The following is a 17,729-nucleotide window of genomic DNA, read 5'->3' as shown; positions in this document are numbered from 1 at the left end:
CACATTTCAGATTGAAAACTAAAATTCTGAGCAGACAAACATCTGCCCTTTGAAATTCTTCCCCTTAAGTGGAGATGTTAGTTTGATTCTTGTTGCTCTTAATAGTGGTGCTGTTTACAAAAATATTTTCAGTTACTTAAATGTGCAGCTATCATATGTAGCCTTTTATGCCTTTCAGGTGCCTCCCTGGCTTCCATTGAAAGTGCTGCAGAATCCAGTTTTCTGTCATATCGGGTTGAGCCACTTAAAAGTAAAACCGATTTTTGGATAGGAATGTTCAGAAATATTCAAGGTACTTTTTGCAGCATGCTTATTTAATCACAAATATCCTAAAATGTTGTATGCAAAACAAGGTTTCGTTTCCAAAATGTGTTGCCTTGAAAAATGATTAATTCATGAAGAATTTGCAAATTCAAACCCATATTTTTATTTAAGAACTGAAACTTAAAATGACTTTCATATCGTGCTATCCTCAAAGTTGCTAATTAAAAATATCTTTTGTAGCTAAGATAATTTAAGAAGCTTTAAAAAGCATTTTCTGTGTTTTTGTGGGGCGGGGGGAAAAATCACTAAGGAAGGATAAGTATAAATATTTGTACTAATTAGAAATACATTTTCAACTAAAGCTATATAGTAAACCTATTTGTGGTTCCCTTCCCTGTAGCAATTAGTCAATTATAGTCTTGCCTGTTAAGTCTGATTATAAATGACTATTGATTCTAGCATAAAAGAATATGCTTAGAAATTTTGCACAAATAGGCTTAACTTATTTTAAGATGTTTTATATTTAACTTATATGTTTATTGGTTTTATTCGATGATCAGGAACATGGCTGTGGATAAATAACAGTCCAGTTTCTTTTGTCAACTGGAACACAGGAGATCCCTCCATTGAACGGAATGACTGTGTAGGTTTACAGGCATCTTCCGGGTTTTGGAGTAATGCTCACTGTTCTTCCTACAAGGGATTCATTTGTAAAAGACCAAAAAGTAAGTAAGAAGTTTGTTGCATGGTGCATATCACTGGCCGCCATTTCTTTCAAATAGTCCAATACCAGGTATGGAATCATAATGTGATTATGAGGCCATTGTAAGCTTTCTCCTTTTATGCGTGAAAAATCCATTCTGCCATTGTAGTCCATTACTGTCTGTAGCTCTGCATGAGCAAGAGCCACTCCCTGTCTACTTAGTTGCAATGATTTTCACTTATTGATGCATTTGTAATGGAATATCTGAAGGATTTGCCAAGCTGCAAACAGTCGGGGGAGCCCATCTGCAAAGCCTTATTGCATGAGGGAAAAGGTGGTAAAGCCAGTACCAGCCCAAACCAGACAAGGGCAGGGTTCTGGAGAGGGACCAGAATTGATTGTGGAATGAGTCATGTCAGCTTAATTCAGTCTCCTTTTAAGATGGAATGCGAGAGCATGAAAGGAACAGGATCCAGGAATTGCTGGTGTTGAATGCTCACAAAATGTCTCTATCTGGAATTTTAAAATATTTTGTTTTCATGCCATGTCACCTAGTATCCCTCCCAGGAATTACTATTTGATAATAGATTTCTTTTTCTTTCTTTCTTTTTTTTTTTTTTTTTTTGATACAGAGTCTCACTCTGTCACCAGGCTGGAGTGCAGTGGCACTATCTTGGCTCACTGCAACCTCTGCCTCCTGGGTTCAAGCGATCCTCCTGCCTCAGCCTCCTGGTAGCTGGGATTGTAGGCATGCACCACCACACCCAGCTAATTTTTGCATTTTTAGTAGAGACGGGGCAGACTTTACTGTATTAGAATTTGGCAAGTTATTAGCCTTCTTTAACTGTTCTAAGACACCACACCCTCTGGTGCAATGTTGGAGTCTTTTTTTTTTTTTTTTTTCTTGAGACAGAGTCTCACTCTGTTGCCCAGGCTGGAGTGCAGTGGCGTGATCTTGGCCTACTGCAACCTCTGCCTCCCGGGTTCAAGTGATTGTCCTGCCTCAGCCCCTCAAGCAGGCATGTGCCACCACACCCAGCTAAGTTGTGTATTTTTAGCAGAGATGCAGTTTCATCATACTGACCAGTCTGGTCTTGAACTCCTGACCTCAGGTGATCCACCCACCTCAGCCTCCCAAAGTGCTGGGATTACAGAAGTGAGCCACTACCCCTGGCTGGAGTCTTATTTTACTTTTCATTCGAATGCTTTATAACATCTTAGGCTTCAGTGGGCTAATTTCAAAACTCCTAACCTCTAATGTTTTACTTATGCATAGATTGGGTAGATTTAAAGGGTGAGTATCAGTCGCTGAAATGCAACTTGGGGAATCACATTTCCAGATCTTCTAATGTAGTCAAAGTCACCATACAGCCATAGGAGGCCACGTTAGCTTAGACAGACAGATGATACGTAGGTAGATAGATACACAGATAAAGATACGTATCTTCTTTTCTACCTGTATTTTTATCTCTATCACATAATATCATATATTGTATCAACATGGACCAAATGTGGAGGACTCCATGTATTTGTGAACCAAATAATATTTGCTATTTACATGCAGTTATTCTGGGTTTTTATAAATATTTATTTTTTTTTCACAGTTATTGATGCCAAACCTACTCATGAATTACTTACAACAAAAGGTAGGACTATTGCCAAATTTCGAGTTTGGTGTTAGTAATACATCCATACTGTTTGTTTTAAAAGGCATAATAATCCCTTCCAACTCCCCCGCTCATTCAGTAGAATTTGCTTACCTATCCTTTGTCATCAGCCTACTTTGAATAATACCCTAGAAAAAGAGGCGTTGAAGTCAGGTTGCTGTTGCAGTTTGTTTTGTGTATGCTGGTGGGTTGGTATTGAGACAGAGTTTCGCTCTTGTTACCCAGGCTGGAGTGCAATGGCGCGATCTCGGCTCACCGCAACCTCCGCCTCCTGGGTTCAGGCAATTCTCCTGCCTCAGCCTCCTGAGTCGCTGGGATTACAGGCACGCGCCACCATGCCCAGCTAATTTTTTGTAGTTTTAGTAGAGACGGGGTTTCACCATGTTGACCAGGATGGTCTCGATCTCTTGACCTTGTGATCCACCCGCCTCGGCCTCCCAAAGTGCTGGGATTACAGGCGTGAGCCACTGCGCCCGGCCCAGGTTGCTGTTTTTACTGTAAGCGGTTACTGAAGGCATTCTTTTTTGTTGTTCGTTTACAAGCAGCTGCCTTGAACCTACGGGAGAAATTTCTCTCAAGAATCTCTGTGGGTTTTTTTCTTTTCTTACCATTTTTTTTTTTTGTTTTAATTTTTATAGACTGCTTGAAGTAGGTCACTTATCCCATTTCACTCATTTTATTGGCTGCTTGAAAAAAGCTGAAAGTGAGATTTATGGCTTGCTTGTAACCTTATTAACGGCATGAGTGCTATTTGCTTAGTATTTATATCCGTGGGTTCAAGCCTCCACTATTCTTATTTTCTCTTTCTGTTCATTTTTTCATTTTCTTTTAGTTATCATCATCATTATCATTACTAATCTATTTATCTTTTTATACTGTGTTTGTAAGCAGCCTTAAATTATTTTGACATAAGGTATATATATCTATGTGTGTGTGTAGTAAAACATTGATTAGCTAGCCCACTGCTACATAGATGGATTATTTTTGCGACTGAATCATCGTTTTAACATTCTGAATAATCCTCTCTACCATAGGGTCTCTTGTTTTCACGTCTTTCATTTCTGTTTGACAAATGTCACTTAAAAGAATATTTATACATTTTAGTTTTTCAATCAGCAAAGTTCTGCATAGCGTTCAACCCTCTGCCTCCTTCCACCTTTTCCCTAATGATTTTATTTATTTATAGCTGACCCAAGAAAGATAGACCCTTCCAAACCGTCTTCCAACGTGGCCGGAGTAGTCATTGTGATCCTCCTGGTTTTAATGGGTGCAGGCCTTGCTGCCTATTTCTTTTACAAGAAAAGACGTGTGCAGCTACCTCAAGAGGGCGCCTTTGAAAACACTCTGTATTTTAACAGTCAGTCAAGCCCAGGAACTAGTGATACAAAAGATCTCGTGGGCAACATTGAACAGAATGAACACGTGCTCATCTAGTATCTCAATGTGATTCTGAGATGCTTGAATTTCATAAAATTGTAACTGAAATTTAAAATGTTTAGTTCGATGTGATTGTTTCCTTTAAAATGAGCACTGAATTGTACTGGTCTGTCCTTTTTTCTTTGCCTAATTGAAGAAATAATTGCTTGTTTTCTAGCCTGGCAAGATGTTTTCACAAAAGAGGAATAATAATGCTGATTACTACCTTTTAAAATATCTTAGGTAAATACACAGCACTACAGCACCAAAGTCTAAGCATTAGTGATGTGTAGCCGACGTCAGCTTCCTGTGGTTTTTAAGAACTCTAGAAACAATGAAGCTTCTTGGCATATTTTAAGGTGCCCCCAAAGATGTGTTGCTATTAAATTGTAACTCAGCAAGTAGAAGACCATTTGAAAAATCAGGTACAAATAGCCTCAAGTAGCATAAAAATGTAGTTAGTTTTCTCTTCTATCATTTTTTATTTCCATTCCAATTACTTAGAATCTTATTTGTACATGTGCAGAAGAATAAGGCAGCAGAGAATCTTGTTTCCTCCAAGAGAGTTTTACAGGCTGAGTGTTCCAAATGTGTTCTTTGTCCTGATATATGTATATCAGAAATACAAGGATGTGAAATAAAAATGTAAATTTGCGTAACTGGATGTACTTAGATAATGTGAAATAAACATTAAAGACAAGGTCTATTTTTAATAGATTTGCATTTTGGTGGTCTTAGTATAAATTTCCTTTTAAATGAGATGTATTTATCCATTCCCTTTATACTTTAACTTCACGCTTGTGATGTTATTCATAGAGAAATTCTTTAAATGAAACTCTTCAACTAGTTTGAAAAAGGGTGTTGCTAAAATGCTGTATGTAAAAGGAATTTTTTACCCATAACGATTTTACCAGATCTTCCCCTATAACGTGGACGCAATCAGAATTCAACAATCAAAGCCACTAGTATTGAGAATCAGAATTCTAAATATTCTTTTCTCTCTTTAACGATTTCTTTTCAGTTAACAATTTTGCCTTAAAGTTGGAGGTATATTGTGAAATATCTTTGAGACTTTACATCTGTATTAGTCCATTTTCATGCTGCTGATAAAGACATGCACAAGACTGGGTAATTTATAAAGAAAAAGAATTTTAGTGGACTCACAGTTCCACGTGGCTGGAGAGGTCTCACAATCATGGTGGAAGGCAAAAGACACATCTTCCATGGTGGCAGACAAGAGAGGAAAATGAGAACCAAGTGAAAGCGGTTTCTCTCATAAAACCATCAGATCTCCTGAGACTAATTCTCTACCATGAAAACAATATGGGGGAAACTGCCCCCATGATTAAACTATCTTCTTCTGGGTTCCTCCCACAACACATGGGAATTACGGGAGCTACAATAGAAGACGCCATTTGGGTGGCAAACAGCCAAACCATATCAGCATCTCACATAGGCACCACACTGCCAGCTCACCTTTACTTTTTTATGAGATTGCCCACGAGCGGCAGTTCTTTACCCAGAATCACTGGAGAAGACTCCTTGGATAGCATTAAGGGGCCTGGGAAGGCCTCCAAATTGCAGGGCAAAATGTTATGTTTGTTTTGTGCCTTTATTTTTCTGGAAAGAAAATAGATTCTCAAGAAAGTCTGTCATTCAAAAAATGTTAAGAAACAGCATAGTATTTGGGGTAGGATAAAGTTTCCAGTACTCCAACTAAGAAACAAATAGGAAGTAAGAAGTAGGCCGGGTGCGGTGGCTCAGGCCTGTAATCCAGGCACTTTGGGAGGCCAAGACAGGAGGATCACCCAAGGTCAGGAGATCGAGACCAGCCTGGTTAACATGGTGAAACCCCATCTCTACTAAAGATACAAAAATTAGCCATGTATGGGAGCCTGTAATTCCAGCTACTCAGGAGGCTAAGGCAGGAGAATTGCTTGAACCTGGGAGGCAAAGGCTGCAGTGAGCCAAGATCTCGCCATTGCTCTCCAGCCTGGGCAACAAGAGTGAGACTGCATCTCAAAAAAAAAAAAAAAAAAAAAAAAAAAAGTGACCACTGTGGGAAAGGTTTCTGAACACAAGCAACTCCATTCAACACCTGGAATAATAGAAAAGAAGTTGCTTTTTATGTTCTTGGTAAGAACAAAGCAAGTTCAACTTGAAGAAGTTCCAGTGGAAACAATGGCTGCCTCCAAAGAAATATGTGGTGAATGACACCAAGGCAATCCCTTTCCTTCCATCTGCCTAGCCAGCTAGCTGTCTAATTTTTTCCCCTGAAAGATAAAAGACAGAATTAGAAATACGGAACGAGAAGAAATGCTTGAATGAGTACGGTTTACAAGTTCTTTACACAAGTCTTCTTCATTATCATTCAGAGCTGCAGTTTCACTGAAAATATTTTGGACTCCATGCAACATATATCTCAGACTAAATGTCTTATTATTTCGGGAAACAGTCTGTGTTTGACAGGGTTGCTGAGTATTGTATTTCACACTCTCACGTTATCCACCCAAACACGTACTCAACGAGATAAGTCGTGTGTATCTACATACTCATCCAAGCACAGTACCAAAATAGCAAGGATATTTTTTGGTGAAGCTGTGGGGGTGGGTATTAGGTAGAGAAGAGCAGTTTCTGCATTGTTTATTCATTGGTTTTGGGTTTTGGTGGTTGTGGTTTATGTGATTGCCCTTGCTTGAGGTTGTTATCAGGGCTCAGGAGCTGGAAGATTTTTTTTTTTTTTTTTTTTTTTTTTTTTTTGGAGACGGAGTCTCGCTCTTGTTACCCAGGCTGGAGTGCAATGGCGCGATCTCGGCTCACCGCAACCTCCGTCTCCTGGGTCAGGCAATTCTCCTGCCTCAGCCTCCTGAGTAGCTGGGATTACAGGCACGCACCACCATGCCCAGCTAATTTTTTGTATTTTTAGTAGAGACGGGGTTTCACCATGTTGACCAGGATGGTCTCGATCTCTTGACCTCGTGATCCACCCGCCTCGGCCTCCCAAAGTGCTGGGATTACAGACTTGAGCCACCGCGCCCGGCTGGAAGATTTTTTTTTTTTTGAGACTGAGTCTTCCTCTGTTGCCAGATTGGAGTGCAGTGGCGAGATCTTAGCTCACTGCAACCTCCTCCTCCTGGGTTCAAGTGATTCCCCCGCCTCAGCCTCCCAAGTAGCTGGGACTATAGGTGCGTGCCACCACACCTGGCTAATTTTTTAAAAAAATATGTTTTAGTAGAGATGGAGTTTCACCATTTTGGCCAGGGTGCTCCCCATCTTCTGACCTTGTGATCCCCCCGCCTCGGCCTCCCAAAGTGCTGGGATTACAGGCGTGAGCCACCGTGCCCGGCCTGGAGCTGGAAGATTCTTAAGGATATATTTTCCCAGTTGACTCAAACAGTGTGAATTGTTTGTAAGACCAACTGTGAAAATAATGGGGATGTCAGTAGAGACTGAGGGACACATGATGCATCCATTTCTCAGCATTCACTCCAGCATCCATTTATCCCTTTATCCATTTTTTTCATTAAATATTTCTTGAGCATCTAATACACGTGTCAGGCATTGTGCTCACCCTTGTATATTCAGATATTGCTAAGAAGCAGGCCCCATCCACAAAGTTCGGTCTAGTGGCCGTCCAGACCACAGACAGATCATTTAATAACCATAAGGCAGATGCATGGATAGAATGTGCTTAAGGTATTAATAGAGCAGCAAGAAATGCAGAGACTGCTATTGGCAGAGGCAGAGGCAGGTTGGTGGGGCCTGGAGAGTTGGCTTTTGGGGGCCCCCCTTAAGAAAAGAGAGGCTGGGTGTGGTGATTCATGCCTGCAATCCCAATCTTTGGGAATCTGAAGCAGCAGGATCGCTTGAGGCCAGGAGTTGAAGACCAGCCTTGGCAGCATAGTGAGAATCTGTCTCCTACAAAAAGCTTTTAAAAAAGTAGCCAGGCACGGTGGCACGTGCCTATAGTCCTGGCTACTTGGGAATGCTGAGGCGGGAGGCTCTTTCAAGCCCAGGAGTTCAAAGCTGCAGTGCTGTGTGATCACACCACTGCACGCCAGCCTGGGCCAGAGTGAGGCCCTCTCAGAAAAAAAGAAAAAGAAAATTTAAAAATAGGCACAAAAGTGAAAATTTATTCAGAACGAGGAAAGAAATCACGGGAAATTGCAAATTCTTGAAAGCTGATAACTACAACAAACATCACACGTTGGGGACAATTACACATTATTTTTAGTGATTACCTTCCTGAGGTACTTCCGCTTACTTTGCTTGGGCTGTCATAACAAACTGCCACAGACTGGGTGGCTTAAACAACAGAAAGATACTTTCCAGAATCTTCTCCAGGGAAATAATAACAATTGAATATGTGTGTGTACAGTGTATGTGTGTGTACAGTATATACATATGTGTTTAAAGTTTGTGTGTACAGTATGTGTGCAGTATATTTGCATGTGTGTACAGTATATATGTTTGCATGCAGTAGATGTATGTGTACAGTATACACATGTGTGTGCATGTGGTAGATATATGTGTGTACAGTATGAGTGTGTACAGCATCTGTGTGCAGTATGTGTGTGTACAGTATGTATGCATGCAGTAGATATCTGTGTAGTATATCTTTATGTACACAGTATATATATATATATGTGTGTGCATGCAGTAGATATGTGTATACAGTATGTGTGTACAGTATGTTTTTATGCAGTATATATGTGTGCATGTACCACTATATGTATATGTATACTGTATGTATAGACACATGTGTATGTGTGTACAGTATGTGTACATTATATATGTGCATGTGCAGTATATATGTCTATGTGTGCAGTATATATGCATGTGTGCAGCATAAATATATGTGTACAGTATATGTGTGTACACAGTATATATGTGTGCATGCAGTATGTGTGTACAGTACATACGTGTGTAGTACATATGTATGTATAGCATATATGTGTATATACAGTAAGTGTACTGTATATATGTGTGTGCAGTATATGTGTGTATAACGTGTGTATGGTATATATGTGTATATACAGTAAGGGTGCAGTATATATGTGTATAGAATATATGTGTGTGACATATGTGTATAGTATATATGTGTATATACAGTAAGTGTACAGTTATATGTGTGTACACTATATGTGTGACATACATGTGTGTATAGTATAATACAGTAAGTATGCAGTATATATGTGTGTACAGTATATGTGTGACATACATGTGTGTATAGTATATATGTGTATATACAGTAAGTGTACAGTATATATGTGTGTGCAGCATATGTGTGTATAACGTGTGTATGGTATATATGTGTATATACAGTAAGTGTGCAGTATATATGTGTATAGTATATATGTGTGTGACATATGTGTGTATAGTATATATGTGTATATACAGTAAGTGTACAGTTATATGTCTGTACACTATATGTGTGACATACATGTGTGTATAGTATATACAGTAAGTGTGCAGTGTATATGTGTGTACAGTATGTGTGTGTGACATACATGCGTGTATAGTATATATGTGTATATACAGTAAGTGTACAGTATATATGTGTGCAGTATATACGTGTGTGACATATATGTGTGTGTACAGTATTCTTACTATTTCCTGTTTGATCTCAGAATAATTTATATTGGTTTCATGGCCAAACTTTTGCTATTTTATATCTCCATTAATCTTTTATGCATTTTTCCTATTTCTTTAATAATTTTTAAAATGACAAGATATCCTTTCTATACATCCAAACCTGCAGTCTGCCAGTATTTACAGAAGAATTTCTCAATAGTTTTAGTTGAAGTGTTCCAAAAACGGTTTTCTAAGTTGCAGTTAAGATGACATACTTGACAAAACTCCAATACCACATTCCCATCAAAACAGAAAAAAGGAAAATATGCAGTTCTTTTATAATTGTCTATTATAGACAATAATGTACCTCTCATTCAATTACTTAGACCTTCTTTTTGTGTTACTTAAACCCTCCATTTTGATTAAGTGTTGATGATAATTGAAATTTCTTTCTCTCTTTTTTTTTATTTCTGAGACAGACTCTCACTTTGTTGCCCAGTCTGGAGTGCAGTGGCGCAACCTCGGCTCACTGCTGCCTCCTTCCTGGGTTCAAGCGATTCTCTTGCCTCAGCCACCCAAGTAGCTGGGACCACAGGCCTGTGCCAGCATGCCCAGCTAACTTTTTTGTATTTTTAGTAGAGACAGGGTTTCACCATGTTGGCCAGACTGGTCTTGAACTGATAACTGAAATTTCTACCTACATTTTTTATGCTCTGGTGATTAAAATAATTTCCATAGACTAACTTCACGTTTCATGTATTTCCAACGTTTTTCCGCCTCTAATCCCCACTTGTTTTGATCCTGGGTCTGCTAGGATACACTAATACTACTCTGTAAAATCTAGCCTTTAACCTTCTAGTAATGGTTGGATATTTTTGCAAAAGGGATGATAGGTATATTGCTAGAACCCATTCGTGAGGTGGCTTTTTGATGTGTTCATGTCACTAGGCGAAAGTGTGGTACTCAGTGACTCTGTCCACATAAATCTAGGTGGTCTGTGATGGGATGTTGTAGAAGGAATTAAAATTCCTAATCAGGTGACTTCAAGTCAGGGAAATCATCTGGAGAGGGCCTGGCTTAATCAGTTGAATGGCCTTAAAATTGGCTCAGGCTTTTCCTGGAGGTGAGGACTCCCTGATTATGGACCACAGGTTTGACTCACAGGTTCCACATGAAGTTCCAGTTCCAGCTTGGTCCTGATCTTTCCTGGCTTCCTCCCTCCCTCTCTGCCGCTCTTCCTTCTCTTTCTTTCTCTCTCTCTTCTCTCCTTCCTTCCTTTTTCTTCCCTTTCTCTTTTATTTGTTTTCTTTTCTTTTCTTTTCTTTCTGACAGAGTCTTACTCTTTCCCATGCTGGAGTGCATTAACTTGACCATAGCTCACTGCAGCCTCAAATTCTCAGGCTCAAGCAATCCTCCCACCTTGGCCTCCTGAGTAGCTAGGACTACAGACATGTGCCACCATGCCTGGCTAATTTTTTTTCTTTGCTTTTCATAAAGATGAGGTCTCCCTGTGTTGCCCAGGATGGTCTCGAATTCCTGGCCTCAAGCGATCCTCCTGCTTTGGCCTCCTAAAGTGCTGGCATTACAGGTGTGAGCCACCATGACTGACCTAATCTTTCCTTTCTCGTGACCTTTCTTACAGTCTTTGGACTTTCTTGGCCAGTCTGACACAATTGCATTAGCCAATTCCTTGTAATATGTCTCTAAAATCTCTTTATATCTCCTACTGGTTCTGTTTCTTTGATTGAACCCTAATATACTATTCCTATTTTAACAACCACATTAATACATCATTTCCATCCCTATATAGGAATATATATATATATGTAGTTTTTCTTTTTTAGATGGAACCTCACTCTTGTCATCCGGGCCAGTGTGCAATGGCGTGATCTCAGCTCACTGCACCCTTCTCCTCCCAGGCTCAAGTGATTCTCCCGCCTCAGCCTCCTGAGTAGCTGGGATCACAGGTACCCACACCTGGCTAAGTTTTGTATTTTTAGTAGAAACGGGGTTTCATCATGTTGGTCAGGCTGGTCTTGAACTCCTGATCTCATGTGATCCACCTGCCTTGGCCTCCCAAAGTGCTGGGATTATAGGTGTAAGCCACTGTGTCTGGCCACACCATTCCTATATTAACAACCACATAAAAATATTTTTCCACCAAAACCCAAACTAATGTATTCCAAACTCAACACCCCTTTACCCTGATTCTCCAAAATGTCCAACGCCACCCATCACAAGAAGTATGATGGAGGGGTTGTTGAAATGGAGAGTCTAAAACAATTATGGCTAAAATATCTATAGATCTTATTTTTAAAAACATGGTCATGTGAAAACACTGCTAATGGCCTCTGAGGGCCTTGGAAGGGACCCATGAAGGGAGTGTCCCTGAAACTTAAGCCTCATTAGCGTCACTATAGAATCACTCTGAATGCCAAGGACAGCTTCTGAGAGAAGCCACTTGAAGTGAAACCAGAACAGATATTCAAAGATCAGTAGAAAAGAAAGTATCATAAGGGAAAAAGAAAGACAGGAGTGGACACTGGGCAGAGGAAAAGCTCGAGAAAAGCCACTGAAATGAGAAACAGCTGGTTTAAGTAAGCCATCAAGTGAGATGAATGCTGAGACGTGAGCAAGGGGCTAAAGTTTAGGGATCACACACTTGAATAATGGCAAGAGGCAGTCTTCCATTCGGTCCTCCTCCTACTTCATCTGTGCTCAGGGCCCTTTGATGTGGTGTCAGGCTCTGCCTGTGTGACTCAAGCAAGGAGATTACATGTTTCACTACATAATTAAAGCTACAAGTGGCACCTGGCCCAATTTAAAAGAGCAGAAGTCATACCCCTTTACATGCAGACTGATATGGTTTGGCTATGTCCCCACCCAAATCTCGAATTGTAGCTCCCATAATTCCCATGTGTCATGGAAGGGACCGGTGGGAGGTAATTGAATCATAGGGGTGGGTTTTTCCTGGGCTGTTCTCGTGACAGTGAAGTCTCACAAGATCTGATGGTTATAATGGGGAGTTGTTTTGCACAAGCTCTCTTGCCACCCCCACCCCACCGCACCATATAAGACGATCCTTTGCTCTTCCTTTGCCTTCCACCATGATTATGAGGCCTCCTCGCATGTGGAACTATGAGTCCATTAAACCTCTTTCATTTATAAATTACCCAGTCTCAGGTATGTCTTTATTAGCAGTGTGAGAATGACTAATACATAAAGTTACTCAAGTAGGCTCACGAAGAAATACAGACCCCTGAAGGCTTAGGCCACATAACTACGGGACACATAGAACAGCTGACTTTTCTCCATAATAAAACTGGAGGTGGAAAATTCTATCTTAATTTGAAAACCTTTGTATTACTAAGACTATAAAGCATCTATATTCGTGAGACTTTATTCTCTGTTAACTTATGGAAAATCTATTTCATTGACAGTAAATGAGCGTTCTCAACATTGGTATACATTGTAGTCACCTGGACCTCACCCCAGACCTGAAACTGCTTTTGCAAAAATTAAAACAATATGAAAATTATGACAGTGAAGGGATCTGACCTAACCAACTCCATCTTGCTTCTAACCTCCAAGCTGCCCTTGTTCGTTCCTCAGCCTAGGCTGAACTAACTTTGGGAGGAACCTGGCTTATCGTTTACTTTTGAGACAAAGATAATAACAGCCCTTTTCTGAAACAAACTCCCTTCTTGCCTGGGGACCAGACTGCTCTGTAAAACTAACAAATTAGCCACAAGATTATAAATTATGGTTTAGGACTCATGCAACCAGAGGCCTCAAGATTCTGAACCTCCCCAATTGCTCCTAGGGATAACATCACTACTGTAAAATCTAAGGTTGATGCTCAAGGTACCGTTTCAGACCTTGCATGCTGATGCACCAGCTGGTGCCACTCAGGTTGGTAATGTGGCTCAGCCAGTTCTATGATCTCACCCAGCAGCAGAAGACAGCAAGAAGAACCCCTTTCTGCCCCTATGATTTCATCTTCAACCTGACCAATCAGAACACACTACTCCCTGGCCCCTACACATCAAATTAACTTTAAGAAACTCCGTCCTCTGACTTTTCTGGGAGACTGATTTAAGTAATAAAACTCTGGTCTCTTGTTCACCTGGCTCTGCCTTAATTAAATTTCTTCTCCCTTGCAATTCCCCTGTCTTAATAAATCTTCTCTACCTGGGCAAAAGGCAAGGAGAACCCACTGGGTGGTTACAGACCCATCAAACCAGAATCTGGGAGTGGGACTCGAACAGAGCAGATCAAACAAAAACTCCAGGTGCTTCGATGATCTGGGTCCTGAGGGATGTGGTCTGCACGTGTTCCTTCTAAAACTCAGATGCTGAAACTTAAGGATCAGTGTGATGGTATTGACAGGTGGGGCTTTTGAGAGGTGATTAGGTTGTACGTGAGGGCTCCTCCCTCCTGACTCTTACTACAGCCCTTGTAAGAGAGGCTTCTGGAAGCTTTCAGCTCTCTCCCGCTTCTACCTTCTACCACATGAGGACATGACTTTTCTTTTCTCCAGAGGATGCAGCAAGAAGGTTCTTGCTGTATGCACGTACTGTGACCTTGGGCTTCGTAACCTCCAGAAATGTGAGAAAATGAATCTCTGTTCTTTATGTCACCCCTTTATCTGCAGCACAAATTAAGACATGAATAATGTTAGCTAGTACTAGTTTTAAAGTATTAATTAATCCTCAGTATACTCTCTTTGTTGCAAATTCTTCAGAACATGAATATAGTCAATCTCTCACAATTATGGGAAAACAGTTGGTAAATTTCCTGAGGTGGAATGGCTACCCAAAATACAATCTTTTTAAAACCAAAGAGAGGATATAACCAAAAAATCTGACATTATAGCTTTCACCTTTTCATGCTTCTGTGATTTCTTTTTAAGAAAATCCATGATTAAATGCTAAGAAAAGTTTTAGTTTTCCTAAAACCTTTAGATTTTGTGTGTGTTCCTTCTAAAACTCAGATGTTGAAACTTACGGGTCAATGCAGTAATATTGGCAGGTGGGGCTTTTGAGAGGTGATTGAAGCTGAAAGTTTTCTTGTTGAAGCTAGAAGTTTTTTAATAAGAAACTAAAAGTTTGCTTAGTATTTAAATATGGATTATATTTACATATTGAATAAGAAATAGCATGGATTTAAATGTGGATTATATTTAAATACTCAATAAGAAAGCTTCCTTAAAATATTGTTCTTGGTCAGCCCTCAGTAGATGTTGTAAAAATGTATCAGGAGATTTCTTCCCCTGGCAATTCCATCCAAAGTGCTGCCCCACGTACCAGAAATACTTGTATTTCTTTGGTGTTCTATAAATGTTATTATTCGGAAATGCCCCCTGACAGGCACTTTATTTAAAAGTAAGTGACAGTGACATTGGAAAGGCTCCTTGAATTGGCTGGAGGTCCGGACTCTTCTGGGGAGCTTTAAAATGTTAACGTTATTCATGGCAGCTTTGCAAGAATAGGTTTTGGCAGTGGTTATTGACCTTGTTGGACTAGCTCTGTGGGATGGGTGGAAGCCTTTCCTGTCACAGCTTTCTCCTTATGGATGTGGTTATAAGCTCATGTGCACACAGTTGCCTTAGAGTTTTAAGGAACTTTACAAAGCTACCGTGTTCTTTTTTTCCCATTGATTTACTTTTTTTTCTTTTCAAAAGTTGAAATCTGTCCCTGATTGAGGATTTTAGCAGGAGTTCTCAAACACTGCTGAGGCTAAGATCCCACATGAGAAACTTATCCTAAAACTCACATTCCTCTGGGTCCATGCTTGTAATTCTGATGAAGCAGACCTGGGGTAGAGCCCTGGAATCTGCATTTCAGTAAATTTCCCGAAAGATTCTGAGGCACATGGCCCTTAGCCTATGACTTTGAAGAGCGCTCTCTTTTGGAATCCTTTTGCATTGAAGTAGCATTTCCCCAAAACGGCGTGTTAGAAATCTCACCTGGTCCACGAGGTAAAAGCAGTGTAGCCCAGTTAGCTCCAAGAGCATTGGTGTAAACTAAAGCTGCAGCTTCTCCATGCTTTTGTTCTTCAGGGACTACAGATACTAAAACCCACTCCCTCACTGTGCCCTGTACCTCTACTCCTCTCCCAATGCCTGACTCCTCTCACATCCCCTTCATAATCACTGTTAATGAGCCTGTGTGAGTGAAGCTTTGTGTCTCCTAACCAATCTTAGAATATGAACTCCAAGAGTCGAAAACCATAGGACAGACGTCATGGAGCCCTAGGCAGAACCTATGTCTTTGTGAAAAGAACCATCTTTGCAGGCTATGAGTAATAACAGTAAATTGGTTTGATACAGGAATAATACAGGCTGGTCACAGGAGAATACAAAATTTCAGGTAGCAGTTTCATGTGACTAGAGACTGGGGGCTAAGACCCTGAAAAACCAGGGTGTGAATGAACCAAGCTAAGACAGACCGGACTCAACATGGCACTGGATTTGACCTAGGTTTCACCTAGGTCCTCATTGTATGCTCATTCACATACAAATGATACACCCACTAGAACTATGACAGCTCTGAGAATACCCATCTTTGGTGTAAAAATGGGTGATTCTGCAGTTCAGAGAAATCGCTTGTTTGCAGGAATTCCCATGAATAGTCCACCTTAAAAAAAAAACCATAGAGGTAGCAACCCTAAACCCCATTGTGTGACTCTCTTGATTATACCAGAGCTTCCTTTCTGGAGTGTGTACTTTTCACTTTGCAGTAAATCTCCATACTTGCACTATTTTCTGACTTATCCTTGAATTTCTTCTCATGATGGTGTCGAGAGCCCGGAAATTGGCTGGAATTGAGGTCCCACCGGCAGCCGGGAATCTCGCCCCGCCCACCAATGTCACTTTGACCCAAGGAGATAGCTTATATCATAAAAAAGTTCCAGTCTCCTTGGACCAAGGTTTGCTCACCTTCTAAAAGGAAGTTATTGGAAACCTTTTGATACTCATAACCGTCAAAATTAGATAATTAAGCTTTATTCTCTCAAAGTTAGAGGGCAGAAGAAAATGCATCTACTTCTCAGAGGAAAATTGCAATAAATATTTTGAAGGGTTCCATCTCTTATTCTCCCTCAATTTTCTGAAAGTTAGAGTAACACTTGGCTACAAAAATAATAGGGAAGCTAAGTGCCTATCACACGCGAGGCACCATGGCATGCAATCAAATAGGATTTCATATATTCCCCAAGTTCTGCTGGCTGCCATGTATGACCCCAGGGGCTACTTCCCAAACTCAAAGGTCCTGGCTTTTGAGTGGGTGGGGCTGGGAAGTGGATTTAAAGTTTCCAGCAGAGAAAAAGGGAGGGTGTGGGACTGATCGTCTCCTGGAACCAGTTCTTTGAATATGATGGGTTTATTTGGCAAGGTTTGACTTCCCCAAGGAAGTTCTAGGCTAAAAGAGGAGCTAAACCTCCACAGTCTGAGCTTTTTGTGTTACTGATCTTGACTGAGTTTATCTGGCCGTGCCAGGCTGCTTTCTCGGCCCTTGCTACCGTGTGTCAGTAGGCTGTAACTAGAGATGAATTATATGAGAAATGCTTTTGTCGGAAGAAGCTGTTCCAGTATTTTATGTGTCCCGGAGCCCAGCACCTCTGCTGTGAGTTCCCTCCCCATGTGAGTTGCAGCCTGGCTGGATACACCTGCTACTGGTCTCAAGCACCTGTGATGTATTGGTCATGAAGTAGGTACTGGGTCTCTTCCTTTTATTTTCTATACGGCCATCCCTCGTGCCCAGACAAAACCTGTAGTGCATAAAGAAGGAAGCAGAACCAGTTTGGGACCTTCGCCTGAGCAGCTGACTCAACTCCACTGCCAAGCAGCAGGAATCTGGCACCTTTTCTGAGATGTCTCAGCCAACGGGTATTTCTGAAACCATAGTTTTCCTCTGAGCTCCCCCTCAAGATGGGTATAGTCATTGCACTTGTTTTGCTTCTTCCTTGTTCTTGTTTAAAGGCCAGTTTTCTTCCTTGAAAGGCAGCAAAATCTCTGGGTTTTCCATGTGGTTAGAGAGGAGCAGGCAGAACGAGCTTAGGAGGCCAGGCCAGGCCATATCAGGCAACCATTTCTCAAAGTTGAT

At 40.7% G+C, this 17,729-nt stretch overlaps 1 protein-coding gene across 1 annotated transcript in view; it reads left to right on the top strand.

The window, feature by feature from the left end:
* Nucleotides 1–4,767, top strand: part of MRC1 (mannose receptor C-type 1) — a 104,445-nt gene extending 99,678 nt beyond the window's left edge. Inside the window, exons 27-30 of the mRNA XM_032243955.1 lie at nucleotides 179–292; nucleotides 825–989; nucleotides 2,572–2,613; nucleotides 3,821–4,767. Coding sequence (XP_032099846.1) covers nucleotides 179–292; nucleotides 825–989; nucleotides 2,572–2,613; nucleotides 3,821–4,068 — 569 coding nt within the window. The 3' untranslated portion in view covers nucleotides 4,069–4,767. The remainder of the gene's footprint in view (nucleotides 1–178; nucleotides 293–824; nucleotides 990–2,571; nucleotides 2,614–3,820) is intronic.
* Nucleotides 4,768–17,729: the final 12,962 nt, after the last annotated feature.

Source organism: Sapajus apella, unplaced genomic scaffold (genome assembly GCF_009761245.1).
Source record: "Sapajus apella isolate SASKATOON/1434 unplaced genomic scaffold, GSC_monkey_1.0 scaffold53, whole genome shotgun sequence".
Classification (NCBI taxonomy): domain Eukaryota; kingdom Metazoa; phylum Chordata; class Mammalia; order Primates; family Cebidae; genus Sapajus; species Sapajus apella.
The sequence above is the reverse complement of the archived record's forward strand: the minus strand, read 5'-3'. Positions and strand labels throughout refer to the sequence as shown.